We start from the raw sequence: 17,574 nt of genomic DNA on the forward strand, positions 1-17,574 counted from the left end.
TACATTCTCCAAAAGTAGGATCACTGAACACTCTCTGGGACACTTTGCTTGGTTGAAACATAAGAAATGTTTGTGTACTAGCCTTACCCAACAGCATAAAGATCAAGCTGGATCTGTTAACAGAATAACATAGCTATCAGTGCGGTCCACCCACATTATAACCTTTTCGGTGAATTTGGGCATACCAACTGATTCTGTTCTCCTGTCTTTGCATTCACATCATTTGCCCCAAGAGACAAAACATTTTTAGAGGTCATGTCTCAAAGTGTGACATCTCTGAATACTTGGTGAGAAGGGGACAGAGGTTCTGAAGTGGCTTTTTTGAGGATGGGGGGACGAACAGAAAGCTGCCTTCCCTTATCTTCCATCTGGAACAGAAAGCTGCCCCCTCTTTTTTATTTTCCATTGTGTATTTTCAAGAATGAAATCCGCCTGCCAATTCAGGGGACACGGGTTCGAGCCCTGGTCTGGCAAGATCCCACATGCCGCAGAGCAACTAAGCCTGTGAGCCACAACTACTGAGCCCACGTGCCACAACTACTGAGCCCGTGTGCCGCAACTACTGAAGCCCACAAGCCTAGAGCCCGTGCCCCTCAAGAGGGGCCACGGCAATAAGAAGGCCATGCACCACAATGAAAAGTAGCCCCTGCTCACCACAACTAGAGAAAGCCCATGTGCAACAACCAAGACCCAACGCAGCCAAAAAAAGAAAAAAAGGAATGTCTCCACGGTCCCTGAAATAACCCTGAAATGAAATACCCACTGAAATGTAAGACGTAAAGCAATTTCCATTTTCCCATCTCCTCCTTTTTTTGTTTCTCTGCCCTCATCATCCAGAGAATAAGTATGTGCCCCTCCAACCATGACTCCTGACCAGTTCTTACATATGCGAAATTTTAAAATGAGGTCAAATCAGGCCAACTGTTTGTAATGAGCTTTACAATCCCCTGAGAAAAATAACTTACAAGATTTCATTGTAGGAAAGGGAAAAAAATTTTTAAATGTGACAGGTGCTTGGGGGTGAAGAAGTAAGGAGAAATTTCTTTACTTCAATAGAATATCCAGGGGGTACAGTACTTTTTGAAATTATTTTATTTCAAATTGCAATTTCTTCCTGTCTTCATAAGTCGACTGGAAGACCCCAAAGAGTATACGTAATTTGATCTTTAGAGCCAAAGTGATAGACATAATTAGGATGTGTTTTTTCCTTTAGTGTTTGTACTCACTCTTACTGCATGAAGTTTAAAATCACCAGATAGTTTGATGGGGTAGCTTGATGGGGTACAGAGAATCCCAGAACTTAAGTCCATGTCATTGCATAAACCCTGATTCAGGGCTTAACATCATGTGTTTAGTTTGAAAAGACATTGCTTTCAATAGTTTTGAACAGATTTGAAGAAAAATGGAAATATTAGTATTATGTACAAAGGGGCTAAACTCTAAAATGGCTCCAAACACATTAAAAAATAAAGTAGCCATCCAGACTAATGTCTGGTATATTAATCTTGTCAACAAGATTTAACTTTTCTAAAGACAGAGGGAGGGAGGCAGAGAGAGAAAGAGAGATAGAGGAAGGAAGAAAGAGAAAGAAAGAAAGAAAACGGTTGGAAGGAAGGATGAAGGGAGGGTGGAAGGAAGGTGAGAAGTTTCCAGATTAAAAGAGAGTAAAGAGGGCTTCCCTGGTGGCGCAGTGGTTGAGAGGCCGCCTGCCGATGCAGGGGACACGGGTTCGTGCCCCGGTCCGGGAAGATCCCACATGCCCGAAGCGGCTGGGCCCGTGAGCCATGGCTGCTGAGCCTGCGCGTCCGGAGCCTGTGCTCCACAACGGGAGAGGCCACAAACATGAAAACTAGATAAAATACCTGACCCTAGAGTGGATCCTGCACTGGAATGGGGAAAATGCTATAAAGGATATTATTTGGCCAATTGACAAAACTGGAATACTGATGGTAGATTAGATAAAAGTACTGGCTCAGTGTTAAATTTGAGAGCTGTGCTATGGCTGTGTAAGAGAATCTTCTTGTACTTAGGAAATACTCAAGTTTGTAGGGGTAAAGAACCATGATGTATGTAATGTAACTCATCCTCAAATGGTTAGAAAAAATTGTGTGTATGTGTATGTATATTTATATACATATGTATGTGTACATACACAAATGTATATATGTGAGAGACTGAGAATATTCAAAATCTCAGTGACAACAACCTCAAAATATTGGTGGATTACAAGAATACTTTGTCACTCATGAACATGTTGGCAAAAGGGTAAATCTGTGAATTAGGTAAATTTGGGTGAAGGATATAAAGACGTTATTTGTACTATTCCTATTCTTGCAATTCTTGTATACATTTGAAATTATTGCCAAATAAAAAGTGTTTAAAAGTACCCCCCCCCAAAGATTTCACTTTTCTAAAACTAATAAACAGTGAAAATAATTATCTAACCCAAAGCCAAATAAGAGTTTTCTTTTTCTTGATCCGGTTTTGCTAGTCAAAACTAATCCATCCTGTGAGTTCTGTGGGAGAGAGAAAAGCAAGTATTAAAGTGAATTAGTAGAAACATATTGTGTTTCATCTCAGATTTGTGTAATCCCTGGATGATAGTTAGTTGTGTTTGTTCCACAGGCCTCAAAATAATTAGTCTGCTGTTATACAGCTGGGAGGAGACTGCACCATCACGCCTTAGGATGAATGAGCCAAACAACACTTAGGTCTATTGCCTCTCTTTAACTGCTGTATAATTTGTTGTATCTCAAATCTCATTCTTTCAGGGCCTTCTTGGTTTCAGAAAAAGAAGGGCCATTAAGGGAAATTCTATCTGTTATCTTTAGAGAATGTACCCTGTTGTAAGAATGTGAAAAGCTGGAAATCTGTTCACTTCACACTGAAGAAAGTGAGAGGTTGCTGGAGGCATTTTAAAAAATATCCTGGTTTAGTTTATTCATTGATTTGTTTTGGTTGCCATTTGGAAGTGCTTGGCCATCAAACAAAGAGTTGGAAAGAAATTTCTCCACTGATTTACATGTTTAGACTCCATATTTCATAGTCAGTTGGGAGACATTAGCATTTAGATACTAACTAGAGGCATGGAGATCAATGTGTATATCAGAGAAAACTTGTGTTGGTTGGATTGGCCTGTCCCCTTCTCACCACTTCTGAAGGGAGCATGTGAGTGTTATCCCTTTCTGCTTTTAGAAAAAGAATTAGTTGGGTAGTTATTATTTTATGAACTGAGGGCAGTTTAGACTAATATTTCCCATCAGAATAATGTGTGTTTCATGCAGCATTTTTAGAAGAGTTACTCCGGTTGCAATGTTGGTTGAATATATGGCTTCATGAGCTCCATATTAATGGGACTTATTGCATTGATTGAACACAGTCCACCAGACAGCATGCGGGTGCCTTATGGTGTACTTAGAGAGTAACAGGAGACTGTACGGAATTGCTACCATCAGTTAATTTCTGGCAAGAGTAATTTTCTTACTCTTGGCATCTTATTATTTTGAAATAATTATGATAATTAGGAAAATTTTCACTCAATGGAAAGAAAATGACTGATTTACTGTTCCTTTAGGCTTTTGAACCTCGCTTATTGTTTTAAAACTAACATTATTATTTTCCTCTACCAAAAATTAATTAAACAGAAATAAAAGATGCCCAGTGATGAGCTCTATAACAACAAGAAGTAAGTGACTGAGGGAACTTGTGATGTAATTTTTTTTTTTTAACATCTTTATTGGGGTATAATTTCTTTACAATGGTGTGTTAGTTTCTGCTTTATAACAGAGTGAATCAGTTATACATATACATATGTTCCCATATCTCTTCCCTCTTTGTCTCCCTCCCTCCCACCCTCCCTATCCCACCCCTCCAGGCAGCCACAAAGAACCGAGCCGGTATCCCTGTGCCATGCGGCTGCTTCCCACTGGCTATCTACCTTACGTTTGTTAGTATATATATGTCCATGTCTCTCTCTTGCCCTAACACACCTCACCCTTCCCCCTCCCCATATCCTCAAGTCTGTTCTCCAGTAGGTCTCTGTCTTTATTCCTGTTTTACCCCTAGGTTCTTCATAACATTTTTTTTTCTTAAATTCCATATATATGTGTTAGCATACGGTATTTGTCCTTCTCTTTCTGACTTACTTCACTCCGTATGACAGACTCTAGATCTATCCACCTCATTACAAATAGCTCAATTTCGTTTCTTTTTATGGCTGAGTAATATTCCATTGTATATATGTGCCACATCTTCTTTATCCATTCATCCGACGACGGGCACTTAGGTTGTTTCCATCTCCGGGCTATTGTAAATAGAGCTGCAATGAACATTTTGGTACATGACTCTTTCTGAATTCTGGTTTCCTCAGGGTATATACCTAGTAGTGGGATTGCTGGGTCATATGGTAGTTCTATTTGTAGTTTTTTAAGGAACCTCCATACTGTTCTCCATAGTGGCTGAACCAATTCACATTCCCACCAGCAGTGCAAGAGTGTTCCCTTTTCTCCACACCCTCTCCAGCATTTATTGTTTCTAGATTTTTTGATGATGGCCATTCTGACTGGTGTGAGATGATATCTCATTGTAGTTTTGATTTGCATTTCTCTAATGATTAATGATGTTGAGCATTCTTTCATGTGTTTGTTGGCAGTCTGTATATCTTCTTTGGAGAAATGTCTATTTAGGTCTTCTGCCCATTTTTGGATTGGGTTGTTTATTTTTTTGTTATTGAGCTGCATGAGCTGCCTGTAAATTTTAGAGATTAATCCTTTGTCAGTTGATTCATTTGCAAATATTTTCTCCCATTCTGAGGGCTGTCTTTTGGTCTTGTTTATGGTTTCCTTTGCTGTGCAAAAGCTTTGAAGTTTCATTAGGTCCCATTTGTTTATTTTTGTTTTTATCTCCATTACTCTAGGAGATGGGTCAAGAAGGATCTTGCTGTGATTTATGTCATAGAGTGTTCTGCCTATGTTTTCCTCTAAGAGTTTGATAGTTTCTGGCCTTACATTTAGGTCTTTAATCCATTTTGAGCTTATTTTTGTGTATGGTGTTAGGGAGTGATCTAATCTCATACTTTTACATGTACCTATCCAATTTTCCCAGCACCACTTATTGAAGAGGCTGTCCTTTCTCCACTGTATATTCCTGCCACCTTTATCAAAGATAAGGTGACCATATGTGCATGGGTTTATCTCTGGGCTTTCTATCCTATTCCATTGATCTATCTTTCTGTTTTATTTTGTATCCTGCTGCTTTACCAAATTCATTGATTAGCTCTAGTAGTTTTCTGGTAGCATCTTTAGGATTCTCTATGTATAGTATCATGTCATCTGCAAACAGTGACAGCTTTACTTCTTCTTTTCCGATTTGGATTCCTTTTATTTCCTTTTCTTCTCTGATTGCTGTGGCTAAAACTTCCAAAACTATGTTGAATAAGAGTGGTGAGAGTGGGCAACCTTGTCTTGTTCCTGACCTTAGTGGAAATGCTTTCAGTTCTGTAATGAGACATTTTATCACAAGGTTCTGATTAGAACATTATTAAAATGACCGTCACCTATTCAAAGAGATCATTGGAGATTCTGTATTTATTTGCATAAAGTTGTAGACTACTTGAACTGTTCTTAAAGATCATTTAATCTGCCCCCTCTTTTCACAATTAAAAAACCCAAACTAAACCCAAAGTTAATGTAGTCTAGTGTTGACGCCATGGCTTTAAGTGTTTTTGAATTATTTTTGACAGTAAATCTTGAGCCAGTGAAAGAAACGCCATTTCATCACTTTAACACTCCATTTTTGACCCAGTGAGCTTTTAGCAAATTTAATCACTTTTTCTATTCTTCAAAGTTAGATATGCAAATGGCTCTTGAATGGTCAGAAGAATGAAAGCCATCCTAAAATGATAAAAGAAATTGATATCACTAGGAATTTTGAAAAGTTTCTACTTTAGTTTCTGAAGAAACTTTGAAAAAATTCTCTGGAACATCACTGGGATAAGTGTACATTCATGCAAAGTGACTAATGAAAAATACTGTTTTATTTGCTAAAAGATCAACCCCATCACATAAATTTATGTTACCATAGAACTTAGGTTTGCCTATTTTAATGAGCTAGAATTACCCTCTAGTCATTTAAAGCCTTTCCAGTTCCAGTTAGGAAACTGCTGGGTTGGGGCCATCCTGTGGATCCCTGTTCCCTTGTACCTACATTCTCTGTGGATCTGTAGCCCCTTAACCTCTAAAGAGCTGGTCTGTTGACATTTCCTCAGGCACTTCTTTATACAGAGCAGGGACTGGACCAAGTGGGCAAATAAAAAAGAAAATAGAAAATTCAGCATCAGCTTTGGGAAAACTGAATTTCTCTAAAAAAAATAACTTCTAGAAACAACATTAAAATGAGAATTCAAGATGCCAGTAGTAGGTTGAATCTTTCCAATTCTCTTTCAATATAACTGCAGGTTCAGAAGTTTTCCTTCCAGGCCAGTCCTAGTGTTCTAATTGCTTCTCCAAGTTTCATATTTTTCATGTTTTGTATTAAAAAATGAAGGTATGTCTGTACTGCAAAAGTCAGCCCATTCTGTGGAGCTGATATTGGAGCCTTTTCTTACTGATTTCGTTTCTTTCATTAGTGTAAAATATTGCTGTTGGAAAACCCAAGAAAAATATATTAGAATCTGAAATGGCATCCATTAGTTATTTCATTTTTATGACACTGTGTAGTTTCAGAGTGCTTCAATTTGATTATTCTGACACTGATTAGGTTCTTAGAGGATTAGTTTGGCTTCTGTTCTCCTGTCCTGGCTTTTGCCTGTACTGTTTGCTACCTTCCCCTAGGGGACACAAAGTGGTAAAGAGAAGCGTGGGAAAATTCCAAAGAAATACCTTCACTCAGCTGAGAAACACAGGTAAACTTTCAGTGGGAAAATATCTGAAGACATAGATGAAAGATCTGAGAGGAAGAGTGGGCTTCTGATTTTGTTGATCTTTTCTGGTGTCTGCACTTGTATAACTCTCTCACATAACTCAGTTAAAGCCCCTGCGTGTGGCATCATTCATCAGAAACGCAATCAACATGACCACTACCGAACAGCCTATGTTAGTTCTGCTTAGCTGAATCTTCTCTAACTTTTTTTTTTTTTTTGCTCAGTAAATTCTATAAAAGAACTCCCTGGAGTGAAAAACTATGAACTGGTTTATCCCAGAAGACTTCATCCACTGCATAAAAGAGAGGTCAAGGATCCAGGTCAACAGGTACAGCTTTTGATTTAATAAAGAATTTTGAATACACACACACACACACACACACACACACACATATGCATATATGTAACTATATTTAATATGTAGATATATATACATATTTTTGTATATATACATACACACATTTGTGTCTTTTAACCTGTCTTATCTTTATTAATCTTCACGATAACCCAACATTCTATTATTAGCTTTATTTTGATTTTAAAGTTCTGGCAGTTGAAATAAACTGACTGTCCAAGGTCACACAGAGGGTAAACTTTATTTATGGTAATTTATAACTTATTCTGTTACTTCTAAAGAATTTGATGCAACTTCTTTTATCTATCTATATATCTCTATCTATCTATCATCTATACACACACACATACAAACAAAACCATGAACCCTAACATTGAAGCTAAAAATAAAATATTGTGGGTGAATAAATGCATATATGTGTAGTAAATTAGGATTAATTACTGTAATTGAACATAAAATTTACCTGTTTTTTCAAAAGAGTCGGCTATTAAAGTTTGTAGAATTCTTACCACTTGACAAAACACACGTTCTCAGTCAAAAGAGGAAAGCTAAAACATGATGATTCGTTCCACAGCAATTTTCTAATTACCTACACCTGGAAGTCTTCTGCTGGGAGCCAGGAAAATACAAATAAATGAGACATAAATGAAAACTTTTACATCTACCTATTGTAAGATGAAACTCACTGGAAGCTCATATTCCCCAACTGGACAAAGTTCCTCACAAATTATTTTTTCTAAAGCAAACACATGTATAGCAACAGAACCCAGAGTAGGCTCTGTTTCCCAAAATAATTGTCTCTCAACGAAATGTTTCTGCTAAATTTATATAGGACCCATATGCATTGGATTCCCTGTCAATATGGCTTTCTTCAAATGCTTTCTGGCAGTCTCTTAAAAATGCCAGCTACATTTCCCACTGAATATTTTGAGGTAAAAGCAAAGTTCCTAGAAATTAACTTTATGGTTTCTGTGTTGAGACTCTTGGTCTTCCTTGTGCAAATAATTGATTAGCAATTACTTGAAACATTTAGAATTTAGAGAGCATGGGACAGAGGGGATCCCTGTATCTACATAGATCTCAGTCTGGATTGATCACTTCTCAAGGCAGTGAAGAGGATGACTCTTGTACTTATTATTATACCACTGTGCCCTCTGCTGGACCAGAGAATTAAGGCACCAACATTACCTGTCAGGTATGCCAAGAGCATGGCCCATCTTTCTGACTTCCTCACACCTGGCCACATTACTTAAGATTTGAGCTAGAATGAAGTAATCCTCTGAAACATTTTCTGGAGGAGGCACTAACAGCCAAGGCAGAATCTTAAAGATTTGATTCATGATTGTATTCTTGATTGTATTTTACACACATGGCATAAGGAGACCTGAATAAGCGTTTGTTGAATAAGTGAGCAAATAAACAAATAGACAAATGAATGAGTGTAAGTGGAATACATTTCCTATAAACCTGCATAGATGTGTAGTCAACACATTCTCAGTCAAGGTCCCTGATGTTGAAACTTACATTCTAAAGGTGGTCATTATTCTTTCTAGGATTCAGTCTTCAGATCACATGCTTCCTTAGAGGCCAAAATCCTCTTGCTGTTGGTCCATGCCTTAAAACAGAATATCTGGCATCACAATGCCTCCCCTATTGGGAACAATGTCAGGCCTTAGCTAGGTCCACCAAGGCTTTCAGAGGCCTCGGATTACTGTATGTTATCACAATAGTTGGGCTACAGGGTTTCCTTTGTGTATTCACAGGCATCATGTTGACTTTACAGTTCTGTTTCCATCTCAGAACCATATAGGACTCTAACCGTCCCAATCCACCCACTAGACCTTACCCATGGTGTTTCCTGGAGGAAATTTTTATTTATATGTCCCTGTGCCCAGTTAATCTTACTCAGTGGGCTCCAAATCATTTCCTTCTAGCGGAAGCTCTCCAAATCAAGGTGCCTATTTCCTCTCCCAGCCCATAGCTCAGAACCTAGATAGAATACAAAAAAGACACACTTCTTATTAGCAGGCATTGTTCTCCACCATGAGCTTCTTTTTCTACTTGAGAAGTACACTTATAACATTACCCAGCGCACCCTCTTTCGTATAGTCTCTGGTTTTCTTCTTTGCTGTTTTCTTTCATCCGTACCCTCTATGATAGTATTGGCTAAAACTCCCATTACCCAATTATCTTTTCTGAAACAATCTCCAAATAATATTTTCTCTGAAAATCTACTAAAATCCATTGCTGACAGAAAACAGATATCTGGAAGGCTCTTCTGTATGGACGGTCATATCTGGTATCCTCCTAATATTTTCATCTCATCTGGCCTTTCTTAAGCCTGAACAAGAAGTCGTGACAACAGTTCCCCATGACGTTTGTTTTCAACCCTCAGGCTTTTTTCCAGCTCCTGTTATTCAGGAAAGTGAACTGAATTATAGCAGCTTCCCCTCATCTAGACCCACAGTGTAGGATATTTATAGTCTGAAATTTTTGACACGAGACACACTTCAGTAACTGAAAATTTAAAGGAAATTTTGGCTGAAATAACTGACGTTGGAGATGGCAAATCCCTGCGCAATACTCTGACCAGATGGCTCTAACTTTTTTTTTTTTTTTTGCGGTACGTGGGCCTCTCACTGTTGTGGCCTCTCCCGTTGCGGAGCACAGGCTCCGGACGCGCAGGCTCAGCGGCCATGGCTCACGGGCCCAGCCACTCCGCGGCATGTGGGATCTTCCCGGACCGGGGCACGAACCCGTGTCCCCTGCGTCGGCAGGCAGACTCTCAACCACTGCGCCACCAGGGAAGCCCCTTTCTTTTTTTTTTAATCAACAATTTTATTTTATTTTTTAAAATTTTTATTGGAGTATAGTTGCTTTATAATATTGTGTTAGTTTATACTGCGCAGCGAAATGAATCAGCTGTATGTATACATATATCCCCTCTTATTTGGATTTCCTTCTCATTTGGCTCTAACTTTCTATTGTCCCTGGATGAGCTCAGGTCCTTTTGTCTCCTTCAGGAGAGGGAGGAGACAAGAAAGCTTGACCTTAGGTGTAACACAGCAGTGGAAGCGTCACTGAGTCCATAATAACTGGTGCTCTATCACGTTTGCTCTGCCATATTGGATCTCTTTAATAACAACAATGTCCTGGTACTTCCCAGTGAATTGGTAGATATTACGTGTCACCATGGCTAATAACGCTGTTTTATAGGACAGAGTCAGAATTCAGTACCTGATAACATCTTTAAAATTCTTCTGTATAGACCTCTCTATCTCTTCCTGTATATATAAATCTAAACTTAAAATAGTTCTCCTTTTCCACACAGTTTACTAGAAGTGACATTTTCTTCTCTTTCTGAACACCCGAGACTATGTTTTCTTCCTGATGACTTCTTCCTGCCTTAGGGTACAGATTCATGTTATTTTGCCCATATTCTGCCCTCCATGTAGCACTGAGAGGACCTCTAGACCAAATCATCAGTTGAGAGGCTTGCGGGTCTTTGGGTCTGTGTGCGTAGTAGTTCTTCTCAAATAACTTCCCCACCCTGTGTCACCTGGCTAATTCATATCTCAGCTGACACGTTCCTTCCTCAGGAAAGTCTTTCCCTGCCCTTAAGACGTTAGACATCCTACCCTGCTTCCAGATTCATACCCCTTATCATATAACTCACTTCTATTGTCTGTCTTTCCACAATATTATAAGCTTTCTGACAGTCAGTACCATTTTTCCTGCTCAGAGGCCAGTTTCCAGAACTTAACAGTGCCTGGCATATAACCCACACTCACATCCTCTTTGTAGAATGTGAGGCTGCCTGGATGGATAGATGGGTTTGTATAAAGGTCTCGGATAATTTGTCTATTCAGTTGGCAGTTGTTTGACTTGTTAAAAGAGGCGGAAGCAGACATTTGGAATTATAGAGACCACTGTTAAAGAAAAGCAGGCATTGCTTTCTAACGTTGAGACAGATGGACATAGCCAAATGAATCTGTGTGTGTATGTTTTTAATCACCAGTAAGTGTTTGTGCATTTTTGCAGGAAAAATTTGAAACTGAATTGAAGTATGAAATGACAGTTAATGGAAAAACCGCAGTGCTTTACTTGAAGAAAAACAAGTAAGAGTCTTTACTTCTGATACTATCCTCACCAACAGCCAGTTAGCATGTGGCAAGTGTGATAACTGAGTCTGTTACTACTTATGACTCCCGCAAACCTTGGCTAATCATCTTTTACTCTCAAGTGACCCAAGGGCTTCCGCGAGTATTTGTTTGTACTGAAGCAGTAGAGACACTGAGTGAGGTAACAGTTTACTAGTGTTCTGTTAGTTGAGGTCATAAAACACAATGAACGAGGTGCGAGCAGACGTATATTTTATCAACTTCTATGAAACAGCACATAGATTTTTAAGTCTCCCCCATGCATCACTGCATTTTGTTAGTTTAACACTGAAAGATTAGATATTAAAAAAATTTGCAACTATTTTCATCAGAAAAACAAGACATACATAAGTTAAATAAACTCTAGGGCCAAAAAACAAGTCAGTGGTAAAAACTGAATCAGGGTCCCCTGATTGCAACGCCAACGCTGTTTCTACCCAGCCAACCACTAACCCTCCGTTTTCCTGTATTCCTTCATTCTCTTCATTCAGTTCATTGAAATTCAACATTCTTTTTCAAATTTCACTACCTCAGCTCTCACCCAGATCTTGATCATCCTATATCTAGACTATATCCAAAGTAGTTTCTTCCTAATTCTATGCTTTCAAGCTTTTTTAATCCCTCAATTGTTCAGTATAGGGCAACGAGATTTTTTTTCACCCTCAAATAGACTATCACCTTTTGCAAAAAGCCACAACTGTCGAGAGTTTGGAAACAGTGTGGTACAATGGAAATAGTACAGGCTTTGAATTCAGGCAAATCTGGATAGGATTCTTTGCCACTTGAACTGTTTAATCTCATCTGAAAAATAAGGAGAGTAATATTTATCTGGTAGGATTGTTGAAATGATTAAATGATATGTGTAATAGGTCTATCCCAGCAGCCAGGATAGAGATGGTATAGAATACATATTAGTTACTTCCTTTTCTCCTTGCCCTGCCTCTTTTAAAAATATATTCAGACTCCTATTTGCTGGTGGATAATTGAAAGAACGTTAAGAAGCTCAGTGAGAATGCTGAAAGAGCCCAAACTACCAAGTGCAAGCCAATTTTCAATACACTTTCCACTGCTGCAACTGTTAACAGTTACTGGTAACTGACAAGGACTGGGTGAAAAAGGCAGTCATCCTTAGCTGTGGGGAAGAACATTGCTCTTTTCAGTCATTTTTATCAACTTTGCCCTACTCAGTTCTATTTCTTCCTCAAATCTCTCCTCAGACAAACAGGCAGAGTCTGATGAGGAAACAGACATTGTTCCACACTACTCAGGAATGTCCCTGCCCTTCCCACTCTCTTCAGTTTAAGCATCCCTTTCACGCTTGGATTTGCCCTGAGGGGCTAAGAGGTAAAACTTTTCTCCACACCCAGGGAAAGCTCTCGCTTTGATCACTGGACTTTGCAATTAGCATGAGTAAACACGACATTTTCCTCCCACCCTCAGGGGTCTCCTTGCACCGGGCTACACGGAAACATATTATAATCCCACTGGAAAGGAGGTCACCACGAGCCCACAGATCATGGTAAGACAGAGTATCCTAAATTCATTGCTAATTGGCGTGTGACCCACACACTCAGAAGCAGTGTCATTGCCAATTAGTGAAAGTGAAATGGTGTTATGGCAACGATGTTTTTTTCACAGTAGTCATTTCTTTTCTTTAATTTTTATTTTATATTTGAGTATAGTTGATTTACAATATTGTGTCAGTTTCAGGTGTACAGCAAAGTGATTCAGTTATACATGTATATATATCTGTACTTTTCCAGATTCTTTTCCCGTATAGCTTATTATGGAATACTGAGTAGAGTTCCCTGTGCTATACAGTAGGTCCTTGTTGATTGATTATCTATTTTATATATAGTAGTGTATATAAGATGTGGTACCTATATACTATGGAATATTACTCAGTTATAAAAAAGAATGAAAAATCCCATTTGCAGCAACATGGATGGACCTAGAGATTATCATACTAAGTGAAGTAAGTCAGACAGAGAAAGACAAATACCGTATGATACCACTTACATGTGGAATCTAAAAAAAAATGATACAAATGAACTTATTTACAAAACAGAAACAGTAGTAATTTCTTAATAGGTCCTCTAACATTTTTACAGTTTGACAAGAACAAATGTATTCCTTGACCACCATGGTAACCCTCTCCAGGCTTTAAGGACTCCTTGTAGGAGAGTGGGCAGAAAGAGCTTCTTATTTTCATTGGAAAAGTAGAGAATTAAATGTATCTGGTGTTCTTATTCAGTGCCAATCACCTCTCAGGATCATGTAGTCTCTCAAACTTAAGACTGTTTCCTCAATGGTAGAATTGTAGAATTCTGTGTTTTCCGTAAATAATTTCCACTCTGGACTCTTATTCAGAGAAGACAGGATGAAGTGGTATGAGGAGTGTTTTATCCTTGCCGTCTGTTCTGAGGAAGTTTTTCAAGCATTTTCTTCCATAGCAATGCACAGAGGTTTATGCGGGCCAATACCTCACCTGTTCCAAAGTAGAAGGGTGAATTTGACTGAAGTAAATCCATGTGGAAAAGTGCTAAGACTGAGCACTTGGCTTCGAGTGGATACAGGGATGTTAAACTAATCTAGTTAGTCTGGTGGCACTCTTTGGATAAATCAAGAAATAACAGCACAAAATGAATAATCCATTCATTGGAAAGAGCTCATCAGTGTTAGGAAAATTTAATGAGCAATTAGCCAAGGGAAAGAATGAATGTCTGGTGTTTTGGGGGCTCAGGTTTTAAACTTATACCTGTGAGTTGTTTTTTTCCCAGACTGTATTCATCCCTGTTATCCTCCTTCTGCAACAACAAAATTTACAACAGTGTTTAGTTAATGCCCCCTAAGCATGTGGGATCATTAGCTAAATAGTAAAGATTTTAACCACAAAAGGCTGCTTAAAAAAAATTTTTTTTAGGGAGACTTCCCCGGTGGTCCAGTGGTAAAGAATCCACCTTCCAATGCAGGGGATGAGGGTTTGATCCCTGGTTGGGGGACTGAGATCCCACATGCCGTGTGGCAACGAAGCCTGCATGCCACAACTACTAAGCTCACGTGCCTCAACTAGAGAGCCCACACACCACAAATAGAGAGAAGCCAGCATGCCGCAACAAAAGATCCTTCATGCCTCAACGATGATCCTGCGTGCTGCAACTAAGACCCGATGCAGCCAAAAAAAAAAAAAGAAAAGAAATTTAAAAAAATTTTTGTTGTTGTTCAGCATAAAATGATTTGAAAACATTATAGATCTTGTTTCAAGATTTCAAATTCAAATTTAGTAGCGGGTCTAAAGTACATGAACATTTTTCCTTTGTCAAACCCCTTTTCCCTTTTCTCTAGGATGACTGTTATTACCAAGGACACATCATTAATGAAAAAGTTTCTGATGCTAGTATCAGCACATGTAGGGGTCTAAGGTAAGGCTTCATAATGGTTTGTATGTATCTGTGATGATGGGTGTGTGTGTGTGTTAATTACCTAAAGAATCTCAAATATAATAAATTATACTATAGTTGAGTATGAATTCTAAGGACTCAAAAGTTTTGAAATTTGAAGGGAACATGGCTTTTCTTGGTAGTAGTTTGTAAATTACACCTCTGAATTGCTTGCAGAGTTGTTTTTGTTTGTTTGCTTCTTTTCAGAATATAGGTTTTTGAGTCCCAGTTTTAGAGTCAGAATCTTTAGGGAATGGGAACACCTCTCTTCACTCTAAACTCTCTCTAGTGTGTCCAATCCATGCCTATGACATCCATTTCTTTTGGGATGTTAATGACTTGTCATGTATTTGTCTACAGTAAGATATCTCTTCTGATGCCCAGACTTCATTATCTCACTTCCTCTTCCATATCTCCATATCTCTCCATATCTGGATATCTTAAGGAAATCTCAATCTTAATATACTCCAAATCAAACTAATGATATTCTCCCTCATATGGCGTTTTTCCAGTGTTTCCTATCTCAATAAAAGATATAGTCAACCAACCACCTAATACAGAAACCTAGGTTCCTTGATGACTTCTTGCCTTTCAAATACGCATTTTCTATCCATTTAACAAGCCCTATTGATTACATGTTCTAAATATTCCCTGAGATTATTCACTACATTCTCTCTCTACTGCCACATCCTAGTCCAAACTGCCGTGATCCTTTAGGCAGACTATTGCAATAAATCACCTAACTTATTTCCCCAATCCACTCTTCTACTTCCATGTATGCTTAGTCCAGTCTCCCTGCTACATATTCTCAGACTTTTTCTTCCTAGCAATTATCTGCCATAATCGCATGTATTACGTATACATCATATAATTGTATATATTTGTGGATCAAATGTGATTGTTTGATCCACATCCATCTTCCTTATTTGAACATAAGCTCCATGAGATGAGAGACCACGACTCTTTTCCTTTTACCTTCTGCCCTTGCTCCAGTGTCTAATGAATAATGGGTGCTCCCTAATTCATGGTTAAATGAATCTTAGCTCAGGGCTTTAGCAGAGAGAATCGAGAAGAAATTGGTAATATTCATTGATTATGTGCCTTATGTATTATCTCCTTCAATCTTCACAACTATACTATTAGGTAGTTATTATTATTCCCATTTTAGAGGTGGAGAACTAAGGCTATGTGAGTTTAGGTCCTTTTCCCATGGTATCACGGATAATAAGTGATAGACTCAGAATTTTAACTCTATCTATAAGACTTCAAAGTCTCTTTTATTGTCGGTGTATCTTTAGAGCAGACCAGGCATGAGAATCAGAAGGACACTTGACTGAGAGTCAGGAATTTTCCATTCTAGCACCACTTCTGACACAGGTTAGCTATATGACTGCAGTAGTTACTTCTCCCCAACTAGTCCAATTTCCTCATAGAGAAAATAAGTTTAGGTCATCTCTAAGAGTCTCTTCAGCTGTAATGTTATACTATATTTTACTGCCATGAGCTTGGAATGCTTTGGCATTGGTCATTTTTTGAAGTCGACAAGTCTTTAGTGCTCAGAACTGGAATATTTTTAGGAAGCTTAGATTCTTGTGTTTTTCAGGGGTTACTTCAGTCAGGGAGATCAAAAGTATTTCATTGAACCTTTAAGCCCCACAAATCAGGATGAACAGGAACATGCACTCTTCAAGCACGATCCTGATGAACAGAAGACTAACAGCAACTGTGGGATGGATGACCTGTTACGGGTACCTGAAATTCATCAGAATGCAGTCCCGTCGGCCACCAGTCTTCTTGTATGCCTACTTTTATTTTTCATTTGCAGTGCTCTCATGTATCTCATCCTGGCTGCTCTGGTTTCCAGTCTTAGTAGCTCCAACTGACTGAAACTTTACAGTCATTGTTGAAACTAGTAGGTTAAAGAGACATTAAAACCTTACTGTACATTGACGATTTATTTAATGAGTGTGTAAGGATCAACTATTATTAACAACATGTTGTGTGCAAGGGTTAAAAAGATGCATAGATATAATGCTGGCCTCCTAGAAGCAGGCAGCTTTCACGATGCTACAACATACGACAAAGGTGTAAAGTATTATTACTGCTTTGAGATAAAATACCCTGCTTTCTCCATGAATGAATTTATTCAATAAATCTTTCTTAAAGTACCGCCATAGGTGCTGGGGATATAGCAGTGGGCAAAATAAATATCAGATCTTCCCACAGGAACTTAGAATATTCTTTCATACCTGGAATTCAGCTTCTGGTCACAGAAGGAAAATGAGTATTGCTTGTGTTTGAAACTATAAAATATATACACAAAAACTTTGTCATTATTACCTTCATTTTCTTTAGGATATGCTTCACATCCAATCATCTCTTCTACTGACACATGTTCTCAGAATGCATGAGCACTGGACAGAATAGGTTTGAATAAAATAGAATCTCTGTTGGGTTCAATTTGCTATGGGTTTAAATTCTACCAGCGGTATGATACCTAAGAGTCCAGGAGAATCACTCTGAGCTATATGTTCCTATGAACGTTGATCTCCTGGTTTAGCTTGGTACAGGCCTCTAGTCTTTCCGTCTCAATTCCTTGATAACTGTGTGCAAATAACCTCGCTCTCATGACATCTTATTGTTTGGTTTTGCGACTTCTTCTCAGTTCCTCTCACTGGTATCCCGCCTCTGATGGACCAC

The 17,574-nt window shown here is 38.5% G+C and overlaps 1 protein-coding gene across 1 annotated transcript in view; it reads left to right on the plus strand.

The window, feature by feature from the left end:
• Window positions 1-17,574, plus strand: part of ADAM28 (ADAM metallopeptidase domain 28) — a 145,441-nt gene that overhangs the window by 64,246 nt on the left and 63,621 nt on the right. Inside the window, exons 4-8 of the mRNA XM_007458828.1 lie at window positions 7,144-7,247; window positions 11,316-11,392; window positions 12,875-12,953; window positions 14,780-14,856; window positions 16,478-16,670. Coding sequence (XP_007458890.1) covers window positions 7,144-7,247; window positions 11,316-11,392; window positions 12,875-12,953; window positions 14,780-14,856; window positions 16,478-16,670 — 530 coding nt within the window. The remainder of the gene's footprint in view (window positions 1-7,143; window positions 7,248-11,315; window positions 11,393-12,874; window positions 12,954-14,779; window positions 14,857-16,477; window positions 16,671-17,574) is intronic.

This window comes from Lipotes vexillifer, unplaced genomic scaffold (assembly GCF_000442215.2).
Source record: "Lipotes vexillifer unplaced genomic scaffold, Lipotes_vexillifer_v1.1 scaffold484, whole genome shotgun sequence".
In the NCBI taxonomy this organism is placed as follows: domain Eukaryota; kingdom Metazoa; phylum Chordata; class Mammalia; order Artiodactyla; family Lipotidae; genus Lipotes; species Lipotes vexillifer.